This window comes from Haliotis rubra, unplaced genomic scaffold, assembly GCF_003918875.1.
Source record: "Haliotis rubra isolate DU_JTF1 unplaced genomic scaffold, ASM391887v1 Scf635, whole genome shotgun sequence".
Classification (NCBI taxonomy): Eukaryota; Metazoa; Mollusca; class Gastropoda; order Lepetellida; family Haliotidae; genus Haliotis; species Haliotis rubra.
In genome coordinates, this window is record NW_025767341.1 from 245,650 (window position 1) to 261,236 (window position 15,587).

The 15,587-nt window shown below is 40.5% G+C and overlaps 1 protein-coding gene across 1 annotated transcript in view; it reads left to right on the plus strand.

Moving 5' to 3' along the window:
* Window positions 1-15,587, plus strand: part of LOC124256692 (fibrillin-1-like) — a 73,046-nt gene that overhangs the window by 47,036 nt on the left and 10,423 nt on the right. The window contains exons 28-38 of the mRNA XM_046690665.1: window positions 1,720-1,845; window positions 5,185-5,304; window positions 5,904-6,041; window positions 6,822-7,076; window positions 8,105-8,371; window positions 11,334-11,453; window positions 13,150-13,284; window positions 13,597-13,728; window positions 14,155-14,289; window positions 14,614-14,745; window positions 15,141-15,275. Coding sequence (XP_046546621.1) covers window positions 1,720-1,845; window positions 5,185-5,304; window positions 5,904-6,041; window positions 6,822-7,076; window positions 8,105-8,371; window positions 11,334-11,453; window positions 13,150-13,284; window positions 13,597-13,728; window positions 14,155-14,289; window positions 14,614-14,745; window positions 15,141-15,275 — 1,695 coding nt within the window. The remainder of the gene's footprint in view (window positions 1-1,719; window positions 1,846-5,184; window positions 5,305-5,903; window positions 6,042-6,821; window positions 7,077-8,104; window positions 8,372-11,333; window positions 11,454-13,149; window positions 13,285-13,596; window positions 13,729-14,154; window positions 14,290-14,613; window positions 14,746-15,140; window positions 15,276-15,587) is intronic.

The window sequence follows — 15,587 nt, forward strand, 5'->3', positions numbered from 1 at the left end:
CCCATATGGGGAATCAAACACGTGTCTTCGGCGTGACGATCGAACGCTTCAAGGGACCGTTCATAATTAATGGCTAGCGGGGGTGATGATGATTTTAAGGTATGGTTTGTGTGTGTGTGAGTGAGTGAGTGTGTGTGTGTGTGTGTGTGTGTGTGTGTGTGTGTGTGTGTGTGTGTGTGTGTGAGTGTGAGACTCATTTTGATCTGTGGGTGGTGGGGTCATGATCTGGGGTGGTGGGGGTCATGAATTTTGTACAATTTTGTAGATGCTTTTCCATAAAAATCATCATCAACCCCCTAGCCATAAGTTATGAACGGTCCCTAACCACTAGGCTACCCCACCGCCCCATGGGTTTTAACAGGTGCTTACACGTATTCTAATAGCATTGTAATGTGGACAAGCCACAGGCCGCCCATATCAACTAGACACGAGTAATATTAAAAATGAGAGCCTAAGTTCCAGTTAAATTGTATGGAGGCGTAGTAGGGCCACGGTGAAAATTTTTTTGATCTTACTATCTCCTACGTAGTACTTAATATCTCCTACGTAGGACTTACTATCTCCTACGTAGTACTTAATATCTCCTACGTAGGACTTACTATCTTCTACGTAGGACTTAATATCTCCTACGTAGGAGTTAGTATCTCCTTAGTGGGGATCTCCTACGTAGGACTTAGTATCTCCTACGTAGGACATAGTATCTCCTACGCAGAACATAGTATCTCCTACGTAGGACACATACTATCTCCTACGTAGGACTTAATAACTCCTACGTAGGAGATAGTGACACACACAAAAATTTCACCGTGCCCCTACTACGCTTCCGTAAAATTGCCATTCTGTTCCAGGAAAATAATAATTTCTAATTTGAATGTTTGTAGAACAAAATTTCAACTTTGTTGTTTGACAATGTGGATGCATCATGACTCAAAATGACTCTATAATGTTGACATTAGAGATTCTCTCCCGATACCAGAAATATACCCATGTGGGGAATAGAACCCGGGTCTTTGGTCTGGCGAGCGAAAACTTTCAACACTTTAGAGATTCTAACCGGATACCAGAGATATGCCAATGTGGGGAATAGAACCCGGGTCTTTGATCTGGCGAGCGAAAACTTTCAACACTTTAGAGATTCTAACCGGATACCAGAGATATATACCAATGTGGGGAATAGAACCCGGGTCTTTGGTCTGGCGACCTAAAACTTTCAACACTTTAGAGATGCTAACCGGATACCAGAGATATACCAATGTGGGGAATAGAACCCGGGTCTTTGGTCTGGCGAGCGAAAACTTTCAACACTTTAGAGATTCTCACCGGATACCAGAGATATACCAATGTGGGGAATAGAACCCGGGTCTTTGGTCTGGCGAGCGAAAACTTTCAACACTTTAGAGATTCTCACCGGATACCAGAGATATACCAATGTGGGGAATAGAACCCAGGTCTTTGGTCTGGCGAGCGCAAAACTTTCAACACTTTAGAGATTCTCACCGGATACCACAGAGATACCAATGTGGGGAATAGAACCCGGGTCTTTGGTCTGGCGAGCGAAAACTTTCAACACTTTAGAGATTCTCACCGGATACCAGAGATATACCAATGTGGGGAATAGAACCAGGGTCTTTAGTCTGACGAGCGAGCACTTTAAACAAAAGAGTACCCCACCCTCTTAACGTTCAGAGCCCACGTTGACATATACTATTGTTGTTACAGATGTTGACGAGTGTGCGACAGGGAAGGACGAGTGTCAACACAACTGCAGGAACACTGATGGAGGTTATGTCTGCAGCTGCCGCCCCGGCTTCCTGCTCCAGGCCAGCGACAGACGCTCCTGTGTTGGTCAGTGGTCCACAAATGAGATTAGACAACAATATACGATTAGACTATAACACAGTGGAGATTTACATGGTTCATCTGTTACAATGGTCTATATACGACAAACATAGAGCACATCCCCCCTCCAAAATTCACCCCGTATCTCACCATATCCCTTTCGTCAAGCCCATGTTTGTGTAATTACATCTAAAATATAGCGTCCGTGCGAAAGAATACACAGTCTAGTCTATCCTCATGAATATATTCGTTTTGGTGTAAAATGGAAAACGGTTGTGAAATGTATTTGAATGGATCACTGTCAATCGGTGATCACAGTAGGTGTTTGCAAAAAGGGTAACCACGCCCTGCCCTACCGGTACCATCCGCCATTCACGAAAAGTGCCTAAAAAGGTAAGTATTTGCAACCTGGCGTTGCCCCTACCATTTGACGGCTGTGATCGATTAACCGGAATATCCAGGTGCATTGATAAATTTGAATTACGCCTGCTGTGTAGAAATTCTGCTGTTTTAATGTCTCGGACCAGGCATTTCTTTTTGTGTTTAGCTGCCCATCTCATTCCTTCTTTCAACACTGTCTTTACGTTATTGTCGTGTTCAGCGGCTCATCTCATTCCTTCTTTCAACACTGTCTTTACGTTATTGTCGTGTTCAGCTGCTCATCTCATTCCTTCTTTAAACACTGTCTTTACGTTATTGTCGTGTTCAGCTGATCATCTCATTCAATCTTTAAACACTGTTTTTACGTTATTGTCGTGTTCAGCGGCTCATCTCATTCCTTCTTTCAACACTGTCTTTACGTTATTGTCGTGTTCAGCGGCTCATCTCATTCCTTCTTTCAACACTGTCTTAACGTTATTGTCGTGTTCAGCGGCTCATCTCATTCCTTCTTTAAACACTGTCTTTACGTTATGGTCTTGTTCATCTGATCATCTCATTCAATCTTTAAACACTGTTTTTACGTTATTGTCGTGTTCAGCTGCTCATCTCATTCCTTCTTTCAACACTGTCTTTACGTTATTGTCGTGTTCAGCTGATCATCTCATTCCTTCTTTCAACACTGTCTTTACGTTATTGTCGTGTTCAGCTGATCATCTCATTCAATCTTTAAACACTGTCTTTACGTTATTGTCGTGTTCAGCTGCTCATCTCATTCAATCTTTAAACACTGTCTTTACGTTATTGTCGTGTTCAGCTGATCATCTCATTCAATCTTTAAACACTGTCTTTAACGTTATTGTCGTGTTCAGCTGATCATCTCATTCCTTCTTTAAACACTGTCTTAACGTTATTGTCGTGTTCAGCTGATCATCTCATTCCTTCTTTCAACACTGTCTTTACGTTATTGTCGTGTTCAGCTGATCATCTCATTCAATCTTTAAACACTGTCTTTACGTTATTGTCGTGTTCAGCTGCTCATCTCATTCCTTCTTTAAACACTGTCTTTACGTTATTGTCGTGTTCAGCTGATCATCTCATTCAATCTTTAAACACTGTCTTTACGTTATTGTCGTGTTCAGCTGATCATCTCATTCCTTCTTTAAACACTGTCTTTACGTTATTGTCGTGTTCAGCTGCTCATTTCATTCCTTCTTTCAACACTGTCTTTACGTTATTGTCGTGTTCAGCTGATCATCTCATTCAATCTTTAAACACGTCTTTACGATATGGTCGTGTTCAGCTGCTCATCTCATTCCTTCTTTCAACACTGTCATTACGTTATTGTCGAGTTCAGCTGCTCATCTCATTCCTTCTTTCAACACTGTCTTTACGTTATTGTCGTGTTCAGCTGCTCATCTCATTCAATCTTTAAACACTCGTCTTTACGTTATGGTCGTGTTCAGCTGCTCATCTCATTCCTTCTTTCAACACTGTCTTTACGTTATTGTCGTGTTCAGCTGATCATCTCATTCCTTCTTTAAACACTGTCTTTACGTTATTGCCGTGTTCAGCTTCCCATCTCATTCAGTCTTTCAACACTGTCTTTACGTTATTGTCGTGTTCAGCTGCTCATCTCATTCCTTCTTTCAACACTGTCTTTACGTTATTGTCGTGTTCAGCGGCTCATCTCATTCCTTCTTTCAACACTGTCTTTACGTTATTGTCGTGTTCAGCTGCTCATCTCATTCCTTCTTTCAACACTGTCATTACGTTATGGTCGTGTTCAGCTGCTCATCTCATTCAATCTTTAAACTTCGTCTTTACGTTATGGTCGTGTTCAGCTGATCATCTCATTCCTTCTTTCAACACTGTCTTTACGTTATTGTCGTGTTCAGCTGATCATCTCATTCAATCTTTAAACACTGTCTTTACGTTATGGTCGTGTTCAGCTGATCATCTCATTCAATCTTTAAACTTCGTCTTTACGTTATTGTCGTGTTCAGCTGATCATCTCATTCAATCTTTAAACACTGTCTTAACGTTATTGTCGTGTTCAGCTGATCATCTCATTCCTTCTTTAAACACTGTCTTTACGTTATTGTCGTGTTCAGCTGCTCATTTCATTCCTTCTTTCAACACTGTCTTTACGTTATTGTCGTGTTCAGCTGATCATCTCATTCAATCTTTAAACACGTCTTTACGATATGGTCGTGTTCAGCTGCTCATCTCATTCCTTCTTTCAACACTGTCATTACGTTATTGTCGAGTTCAGCTGCTCATCTCATTCCTTCTTTCAACACTGTCATTACGTTATTGTCGTGTTCAGCTGCTCATCTCATTCAATCTTTAAACTTCGTCTTTACGTTATGGTCGTGTTCAGCTGCTCATCTCATTCCTTCTTTCAACACTGTCTTTACGTTATTGTCGTGTTCAGCTGATCATCTCATTCCTTCTTTAAACACTGTCTTTACGTTATTGCCGTGTTCAGCTTCCCATCTCATTCAGTCTTTCAACACTGTCATTACGTTATTGTCGTGTTCAGCTGCTCATCTCATTCCTTCTTTCAACACTGTCATTACGTTATTGTCGTGTTCAGCGGCTCATCTCATTCCTTCTTTCAACACTGTCATTACGTTATTGTCGTGTTCAGCTGCTCATCTCATTCCTTCTTTCAACACTGTCATTACGTTATGGTCGTGTTCAGCTGCTCATCTCATTCAATCTTTAAACTTCGTCTTTACGTTATGGTCGTGTTCAGCTGATCATCTCATTCCTTCTTTCAACACTGTCTTTACGTTATTGTCGTGTTCAGCTGATCATCTCATTCAATCTTTAAACACTGTCTTTACGTTATGGTCGTGTTCAGCTGATCATCTCATTCAATCTTTAAACTTCGTCTTTATGTGATGTAATGGTGATTATCATCATCTTACCTGACCATGTTTTACACCGTCTGTGTTACAGCGGCGACCGAGTGCACGACACTCCAGTGTTTACAGGGATGTCAGGTGGACCAAGGGAACGAGTCCTGCTTCTGCAACAGTGGATTCAAGGAACACCCTTCAAACTCATCATTGTGCGTTGGTGAGTTCTAAATAAATGCTTTCTTTTACGATAGTCCGATGCCTGTTTAGTACGTATGCTTTATTACTACTGTCCTAAATACCTGTTGATGCACAGTTATATACTCACGCGGAGGACAGAATATGCTGATTAGTGAGTGAGTTGGGTTTTACGCCGCGGTGCCGCGACCTCTGATCAATGAGGTACTCCCGTTACGGTGGGGTAACTAGTGATTAAGCCTTCTCCTGTCAGGCTCAAGAGGTCCCGTACGGTTACAATGACGGATGCCCTCGATGTTATAGCCGGAATGTTCCTGAAAGCGGCGTAGAACCAAATTCACTCACTCACTCTTGTTCCCACGTGGATACAGAAGTGGGTTAACTATGAACAAGTGCATTTTACCCTCCTTTTTCTTTGAAATGGTGCGTGATTGAAGTCGGCTCAAGGTCGCTTTCAGTGTATCTGCTTCATTGTGTTACTTGCAGTGTCCTGTTATATGGCGTTTTAATGTGCTCCATTTAGTACTGGGCTTTGTCTAACGTTATACTGTGTACAACTTTGTGTTTTCAAATTCACCCTATTTTACTGTTTTTCAACTGAAATTATGTCGTATAATTCAGATGTCGACGAGTGCACAGAAGTGACAGATCCTTGTGCTACAGGGGGCGCCACCTGCAGGAACATAGAAAATGGCGGCGGCTATGAGTGCGTTTGTAACAATGGCTCCAAACTCCAGAATGACGGTGTCACGTGTGCAGGTAGGTGGTTAAGCTGGTTCCCGGCTCCCTTTGCGCGCGTAACCTTGCCATATGCGAGATGGGGCCCAGCTTAGTAGGTGGTCACTTACGACCTTTACAACGTGTCTTTGTAACTTCAGCTATTCCTCACAACTCCTACACCACACCTGACTCGCACACGCACGCAGACACAGACAGACAGGACACACACACACACACACACGCACACACACACACACGCATCACGCACCCATATACACACAAATACTACCCAGGCGTCCGCGAAAAGGTGATTGTATTCTTCCAATCAAACGCATGCAAAGGCAACGCAATTATACATGAGGAAACGTACGTCGACATACGGTACAGATCAATATAGGAAACTGCATCAGATATTCGTCCGATACATGAAATTTGGAAATATCATACGCGGGTGTAATATTAAACATTTTGAAAACCTTACTGAGGCCTTGAAGGCTGAAGCTTTAGAGAAATCTCTGAATCATAGTGAAGATCCGGGTTAGAATTGGTCTCAGTAACCCATGCTTGTTGTAAGAAACGACTAACGGGATCGGGTGGTCAGGCTCGCTGACTTGGTTGACACATGTCATCGGTTCCCAATTGCGTAGATCGATGCTCATAATGTTGATGACTGGATTGTCTGGTCCAGACTCGATTATTAACAGACAGCCGCCATATAACTGGAATACTACTGAGTGCGGCGTAAAACTGAACTCACTCACTCAGCGAACACATGCATCATACTACCAGTGATGTAACAGTACTCTTCCATTCCACCAGATTGTGTACAAGGTACCTTTGGACAAGACTGCAGGAGTAACTGCAGCTGCAACGTTGTCAACACTGTGACGTGCGATAAGGTCAACGGCTCATGCACCTGTCTCAAAGGATGGGAGGGGGACACGTGTTCCGACGACGTGAACGAGTGCGACACCACCAACTGCAGCGCTAACAGCTTCTGCACCAACACAAACGGAAGTTTCATCTGCGAGTGTGATGACGGATTCTTTAGGACAGCGTTCAATTCGTGTCAAGGTGGGTACTAATATCGCATCGGTTACGAACAATATAATATTCCTAAATGTATACGTGTACGATGAGTACGTAACTTTTAGCAATATTCTAGCAACATCAGGGCAGAGAATGTCGCAATGACTTTTTCACACATTTTCAAGAGCTATATGGCAAGTCAAAACCCGTACTGTGACATAGTAATTAAGTACATTTCGTCAATGATGGTAATGTACTATCTGACACACACGACCCGTGAAGATCTAAGTTAGAATTGGTCATCAGCAACCCATGCTTGTCGTAAGAGGCGACTAACGGGATCGGGTGGTCAGTCAGGATTAGTGACTTGGTTGACATATGACATCTTATTACCCTTAAGATAAATTCTGATTGGTCAATACCCAAAGCATAACAAACCATGTAGGCGGATTTGCCAGGGTGTACGAACCGTACACCTCCTCAAATCTGTTATGTGACACACTACACGGGTTGTACGAATGACCTTTACCTTAGATGGAATGTGGCTGCCAAACGGCTGATCGCTTCGAAATTTTAGAGTTGGCGTATGCAATAATGATTATAAACAGAGTAATACAATTGTTGCCATAATTTCTTATTTGTTTCTGTCAATAAATATATCCATAAAGTAAAATGTTTCTGTATTTCACTTGTCGTTTAACTAAACCTCAAATTCGATATTTTTTCATAAACTAAGCCATCGCGAGTTATCTCCCTCTATGACCGTTCAGGAAAAATCATGGCAAAACGTTTTGCGTCTCATTCTGCCGATGATTGAATGTTGTTGTTTAAAGATAACTTAAGCTAAATAAAAAGATCTACAGACCGCTGGAATATTGCTGCTAAGTGATCTGTTTGCTGTTCTGCAATTATCGGGTCTTGCTCATCTGTAAATATCGGGTCTTGCTGTTCTGTAAATATCGGATATCAGATGGCACAACACACCGAGGATGCCTTCAGGCTCCGTCTATCCATTGCCCTGTACGTACAAGGTGTACAAGGTGTTCCTGAAGAATACATTTCCAATATTTCAGCCTGTGACTCAAACCACTGGGGTAAGAACTGTGCAAACAGATGCACGTGTGGCGTCAACTCCGTCGCCTGCAACAGCACTAATGGCGCGTGCACGTGTAATACTGGATGGAAGGGGGATAATTGCAGCGAAGATGTCAATGAATGCACAGACAACGTCACCATATGTGTCGGCACACCCGACTCCAACTGTAACAACACAAACGGCTCCTTCATCTGCAGATGTAACAGCGGGTTCCTGCAAAATCCTACCACTAAGATGTGTGATGGTAAGAACCAGTTTTCGGATCCTCGTAAGTGGGTGTATTCCATAAATTGGGCGTGTACACGGACCATGGTGACATTGTTGTGTTGTTTTATTCAATAAGTTCGATATATATGGGGTTTTATCAGTTTATGACTACCCTTGGTGATATCGAAAACACTATACCGACCTAAAACAGTCTCCCTTCACCATTGTGTGTGAATAATGTCCCAAGAACATGAAACACATGAACAATTATGGTTATGTAGACATATGTGCTTGTCCCCTACTGATATGTATGGAATAATGTGTACCAGTTCCACAACGTTATGTATGATGCAATGATATGTGCTAGACCTATATGCTGAGTATGATGCAATGGTATGTTCTAGACCTATATGCTGAGTATGATGCAATGGTATGTTCTAGACCTATATGCTGAGTATGATGCAATGGTATGTGCTAGACCTATATGCTGAGTATGATGCAATGGTATGTTCTAGACCTATATGCTGAGTATGATGCAATGGTATGTTCTAGACCTATATGCTGAGTATGATGCAATGGTATGTGCTAGACCTATATGCTGTGTATGATGCAATGGTATGTTCTAGACCTATATGCTGAGTATGATGCAATGGCATGTGCTAGACCAATATGCTAAGTATGATGCAATGGTATGTGTTAGACCCATAAGGCTGTATATGATGCAATGGTATATGGGTCATTCTCAAAATTTGCCCAAGTTTTGGTCAGTAGCACATTTCTCTGAAAATATTATTTCAATTTTTTTTTTCAAAGAAAAATGTATTCTGTTCCTCATAATGATGTAAAATGGTGTACCTGTTTGTTATTTTGGGGACAAAGTTGGGGTTTTTTTTGGGTGAAATCACTGTCAGTGGACAGCGACATTACTTTGGAGTACCATAAAGTTTAAATTCCAGGCCATTTATATATATTTTTTAAAGATTTATAATTAAATACCAATATTAAAAACGCATTCCTGCATGAAATATTGAAAGAAAAAAAAATCACATACTTATGATGAAAACAATGACTGTCCAAAATGTCACAGTCAGTGGTGTAACGAATATACATTTGTGACATAAATAATTATCCCCCTTGAGTAAAATATGGAATACTAACTGGTCCCTTTGCTGATGCCTTCCTCCTCATGGCAGGAGTTTAGTGGAGGCCAAATTTTATTTTGATCTTGAAGTTTGTTGCAATTGGTGAGTCTACTTTGTATCATAACTTTTTATCGAGTCAGTTGTGTAACGCTGATTACTTATTCATATGTACTTTTTCATAACATTGTTCATTTGAAGTACATCAAAGTTAAGGAAACATCAACATTTATCAACATTGGTCAGTGGTTAGGGAGCATTAATTGTTATAAAGTTCATAAAAGTGGGAATAGGTCAGTGGTGTAACTGTCATTGGTATAACATGGGAAAATGTTACACCACTGACAGTTTTTGCTACACCACTGACAAAATGTTCATTTAAAACACTTGTTCACAAAACCTAACTGCTTTGCATTGTATTTATCCAGTATATTTTATTGCCATTAAGTCATGTAAAGTCTGTGAAGGTTATTTGTTCTGGTATATTAGTATATAAAGTTCAGAAAGATCAGTGGTGTAACAAAAGATGTCATTGGTGTAACGATGTTACTGCAATATGTTCATTTTATTGCTTTTAATATTATTTTTGAAAAGCCTTTTAAAGTCTGAGTGATCTGAATTTGCTATTGATCTGTTAATGATCAATTAAAGGCAATTAATTTGAATTTATCGTTAAGTTAATTCAAGAAAAATCAGTGGTGTAACAAAAGATGTCATTGGTGTGACAATATTACTACATTATGTTAATTGTTTTGTTTTGTTATATTATTTTTGAAAAACCTTTTAAAATCTGAGTGTTCAGAATTTGCTATTGAGCTGTTCAAATCTGTTGATTATTAATTAAAGGCTATTAATTTGGATTTATCTTTGCAGTAAGGTAAAGAAAAGTCAATAGTGTAACACAACATGTCATTGGTTTCACAGTATTCTTTGAATTTGTAAATTTTATTCTTACCTGTTTATATTATTAGTTTTTCAATGCCACATTTTGAAAATCGTTCTCCAATGATGATTATTCAGTAATTCAAAGCATCATATGGCTGTTGATTTGGTTTACTGCTCTAGTAAGTTGCAGAAAATTCAGTGGTGTAACAGGCGGGGTAACAAACAATATCAGTGGTGTAACATGCGTATTTGCTAAGATTTAATTATTTCAAAAAATTAATTTAACAGTTAGACTGATATTTTATGATAACTGAAAGCAGCTTTAATACCAATGTATACATCACACATGATTAGTCTTAAGTATACAAGTTATATCAGAAGAAATATCATATGTTACCATTTCATTCTTCTCACACCAAGACAGTTTTGCCAAATTTACAATTAAATTTGTTAGAATAATAAAATGATTTAATTTACATTTTTAAAAAAAATAGTTTGTAAATAGTGACAAAAGTGAAAAATTCCTAATCTCACATCAAAGTTTGAAAAAATTACTTTTATGCTTGTTACACCACTGACGGGGTTTTTTCAGTGGATACTTTAAAAAATTTATTTTAAAAATATTTTTTACTTTCCTGTGTGCAAATTATCATGACTGCATTTTTTAATGTGTTGACCATTCAAAACAATACAGAGATAATTCAATATGATGCTTTGTATTTTCATATTTTTCATAGCATGAATTTGGCCTTTTTCTGAGAATGACCCATGTGCTTGACCAATATGCTGAATATGATGCAATGGTATGTGTTAGACCCATAAGGCTGTGTATAATGCCATGGTATGTGCTAGACCAATATGCTGAGTATGATGCAATGGTATGTGCTTTACCCATAAGGGTGTGTGTGCATATAGCAATATGCCCACACCCAACACTGTATGTATTCATGTGCAGGTATATGCTGCATGTTTCAGATGTCAATGAGTGTCTAGACGGAGATCTCAACACATGTTCACAGAATTGCACAAACACTTTAGGTGGGCATGATTGCTCCTGTTTTGATGGCTACGATGGGACGGGTAACAACTGCACTGGTGAGACATTAGATATTTCAAACAATTTTACTGTGTTTAACAGGAATACACTGATAAATATAAAACTTATGAAAATACATTTGCTTCTTGTTCAACATCATATCACACTATACTATACTGAACAGCAAAAGAAACGCAAGTCTGGCTTTTTGTCAAGTTTTCTAATAGAAGACAACCAAAATCATGTCTAATCATTTTTTCTATAGAAAACAACGTCAATTTAACAGCTAAAAGTTGCGGTTGACATTGAATTGCAATAAGTTCAAATTGATCACAGTCCGTCAAATGGAGATACCCCTGAACGCGAAAAGTGACAGTCTCTTTAGTAGCGCATATAGCCACCTTGAGCTTGCACACAGGCCGTGCAACGTGGCCTCACTGAGTTCACTAGAGCCTGAAAGGACGCCTGAGGCAATTGGTTCCGCCCAAACACCAATCTCTATTCCAATTGTGCAAGTGTGAGTGGCTGTCTACCTGCCCCAATCCTCCGTCCAATTTCGTCCCAGAATGTTCAGTGGGAGCCATATCCGGGAAAGAGACGGCCATGGAAAAATGTTAATGTTGTTCTGAGCCAGACAATCCATCGACACCCTTGCTGTGAGGGCTGCAAACGTCATTGGCGTTGTTGACGTGCCAAAATTGGCCCCACATATGGCCTTCGGCAGTGGATTCAGGCAGCCCAAAGACGACGCCTAATCGTATCGCTGGACACTGCTCCCCTTGACACAAGAACTAAGGCTGCTGTTACTGTTGCTGCTTGATTTCGGTTCCTTAGATGAGTGACCCGGATGAACCGATCTTGTGTATGAGTTGTCACTCGTTGCCGTCCGGTACAGGGACTATCAGCAGCAACCCCGGTTTGCTGATAACGTTGAGCAAGTCGTGTAATGGCAGTAAAATGACAGCCCAATTGTCTAGCTACAGCGGTTGCAGAGTTACCTCCGTGCAACTTTCCAATGGCCATTCCCCTCAGCTCAGTCGTTAGTCTAGGCATCGTCTGTGTGGCGTGTACACCTCCTAGCGTCAATACTGAACTGTTTTTTGACACAAACCTTTATAAAGGATACCTCAGAGTGAAATGCATGCTTTCCATCCAGAACCGTCGATGCACGTGCTAAAATTGTGGCTTTGCTGCACTGTGGTTGTGTTTGTGCCAGTGTTTCGTATGGACGTCAAATTGCATGACCTCATCTCATCGGGGATCATGACGTCACTTTGCCATGACCGTTCCATAAACATGAAAGCTTACCTTCATTAAATTTCATTTTTTCGAAACTTGCGTTTCTTTTGCTGTTCAGTATACTTAAAACTGAAACAATGTATGCAAACTCTTTTCCAATAAAAACATCGTTCAGCACGATCTGATTTTCATCACATTTTGTCTTAAAAATGTGGTCAGACCAAGTCAGCCAATGTATATTTGAAATCCTCATTGACACCTGTATTTAGTGTATCATACAGACCCTGAATATGTGGCAAGTCTAGATTTCCATGGTCAAAATGAAGAATATCTCAGGTCTCCTTTTCATTATATTTATTTTGATTATGAACCGTTTTTCCTTACAATATCTTCACTTCAAAGACTAGTTGTAAGTCTAACTTGTAATCAAAGATGAACGTTAAGGGAATACATGTATTAACATTTGGATGTAGTTCACAATGCAAAGATTTTTCAACATAATGACCCTGTTGTCAGACGTTAACGAGTGTACCGCGAACACAACCATCTGCTCTGGACTGGCCAACTCCAACTGCACCAACACAGGCGGAAGCTACAGTTGTGACTGTGTCTCTGGATACGCTAAGAATTCTACCACCATTCTCTGTGATGGTGAGTGAAGTCGACACCGACAAATGTAGCATCTATTGCTGGAACTCCTTCCACTGTAGCAACTGATGTTCAACTTTTACAATGTGTGACAATGTAACAAAACATTTTTCATCTTCATGTGTAAGTTATTCGATCGTCTTCCTCATTTTCGTTATCATCATCTTCTCCACAAAGTTTGATGGTCACAACCTTCCACGGGTCGAGCCATGCTTCTTGCAAAACGTCTGTAATTAAAATTGATTTTCATGTGAGGAACATGTAGTTATTTTCTCATTCAACATCCGCCATACTGTCTGCTTATGTGTGGCACAGATATTGACGAGTGCCAGGACACCAGCACATGTAGCGGGACACCAAACTCCACCTGTAACAACTCCGGCGGGTCCTTCTCCTGCGACTGCGACATCGGCTACGTCAAGAACGCTACAACAGACAAATGTGATGGTATGTCATCAAAAGTGTGGAACTTCTCCTGCCATGTGCATAACATGTATTGTCCCAGTAAACGCACACACTCGTTCTCTTGCACCACACTTTGATGTTAAAGCAAAGTCACAATCTATGCGTGCGTATGCTCGTGTGTGTGTGTTTGTGTGGAGATTGTCTGGTTTTGTGTTTATCTTCAAATGTAGTATCCGTGATGGAATCCCAAGATCATAAAAGCATGCTCCTTGCTAAAATAGCTAAAAGAAACATATTGCTGTTTTCATTGAATACCAATTCAACAGCATACAACAAATCCGACTGAAAACCATCACTGTTTCTTGCCAGTTCCACCACCAAGTATGAAAGAAACATGAAATGTAGCTCTTAACCACGTGGAGGCGATTGTGTGAATGAGATTGATTTGAGTTGTTTGTCCCTTGTCAGACATTGACGAGTGTACCGCGAGCACAACCATCTGCTCTGGACTGGCCAACTCCAACTGCACCAACACAGACGGAAACTACAGTTGTGACTGTGTCTCTGGATACGCTAAGAATTCTACCACCAGTCTCTGTGATGGTGAGTGAAGTCGCCACCGACAAATGTAGCATCTATTGCTGGAACTCCTTCCACTGTAGCAACTGACTTTCAACTTCTATAATGTGGGACAATGTACCAAAACATTTTTCATCTTCATATGTAAGTTATTTGATCTTCTTCCTCATTTTCGTTATCATCATCTTCTCCACAAAAATTGACAGTCTGCCTTCCACGGATCAAGCCGAGCTTCTTGCAAAAGTTTGCATCCAATTAAGATTGATTTTCATGTGTATTTTGTAGATGTACATGTAGTATATTTTCTCATTCAATATCCGCCATACTGTCTGCTTATGTGTGGCACAGATATTGACGAGTGTCAGAACACCAGTACGTGTAGCGGGACACCAAAGTCCACCTGTAACAACTCCGTCGGGTCCTTCTCCTGCGACTGCGACAACGGCTACGTCAAGAACGCTACAACAGACAAATGTGATGGTATGTCATCAAAGGTGGAACTTCTGCGATGTGCATAACATGTATTGTCCCAGTAAACGCACACAGTCGCTCTCTTGCACCACGCCGTGATGTTTAAGCAAAGTCACAATATGTGTGTGTTTCTTTGTTTGGAGTTTGTGTTTTGTCTTGTGTTGTGTTTTTCTTCAAATGTAGTATCCGTGAAGGAATCCCAAGATCAAAACAGGATGCTCCTTGCTAAAATAGCTAAGAGAAACATATTGCTGTTTTCATTGAATACCAATATCAACAGCATACAACCAATCCGATTGAAAACCATCACTGTTTCTTGCCAATTCCACCTCCAAGTATAAAAGAAACATGACATGTAGCGCTTGTGTGTATGAGACTGATTTGAGTTGTTTGTCCCTTGTCAGACGATAACGAGTGTACCGCGAACACAACCATCTGCTCTGGGCTGGCCAACTCCAACTGCACCAACACAGACGGAAACTACAGTTGTGACTGTGTCTCTGGATACGCTAAGAATTCTACCACCAGTCTCTGTGATGGTGAGTGAAGTCGCCACCGACAAATGTAGCATTTATTGCTGGAACTCCTTCCACTGTAGCAACTGATGTTCAACCTTTACAGTGTGTGACAATGTACCAAAACATTTTTCATCTTCATGTGTAAGTTATTTGATCTTCTTCCTCACTTTCGTTATCATCATCGTTTCCCTCAAAGTTTGACGGTCACAAACTTCAACGGATCAAGCCATGCTTCTTGCAAACGTTTGCTTGCAATTTAACTTGATTTTCATGTGTATTTTGTTGAAGTACATGTAGTATATTTTCTCATTCAACATCCGCCATACTGGCTGT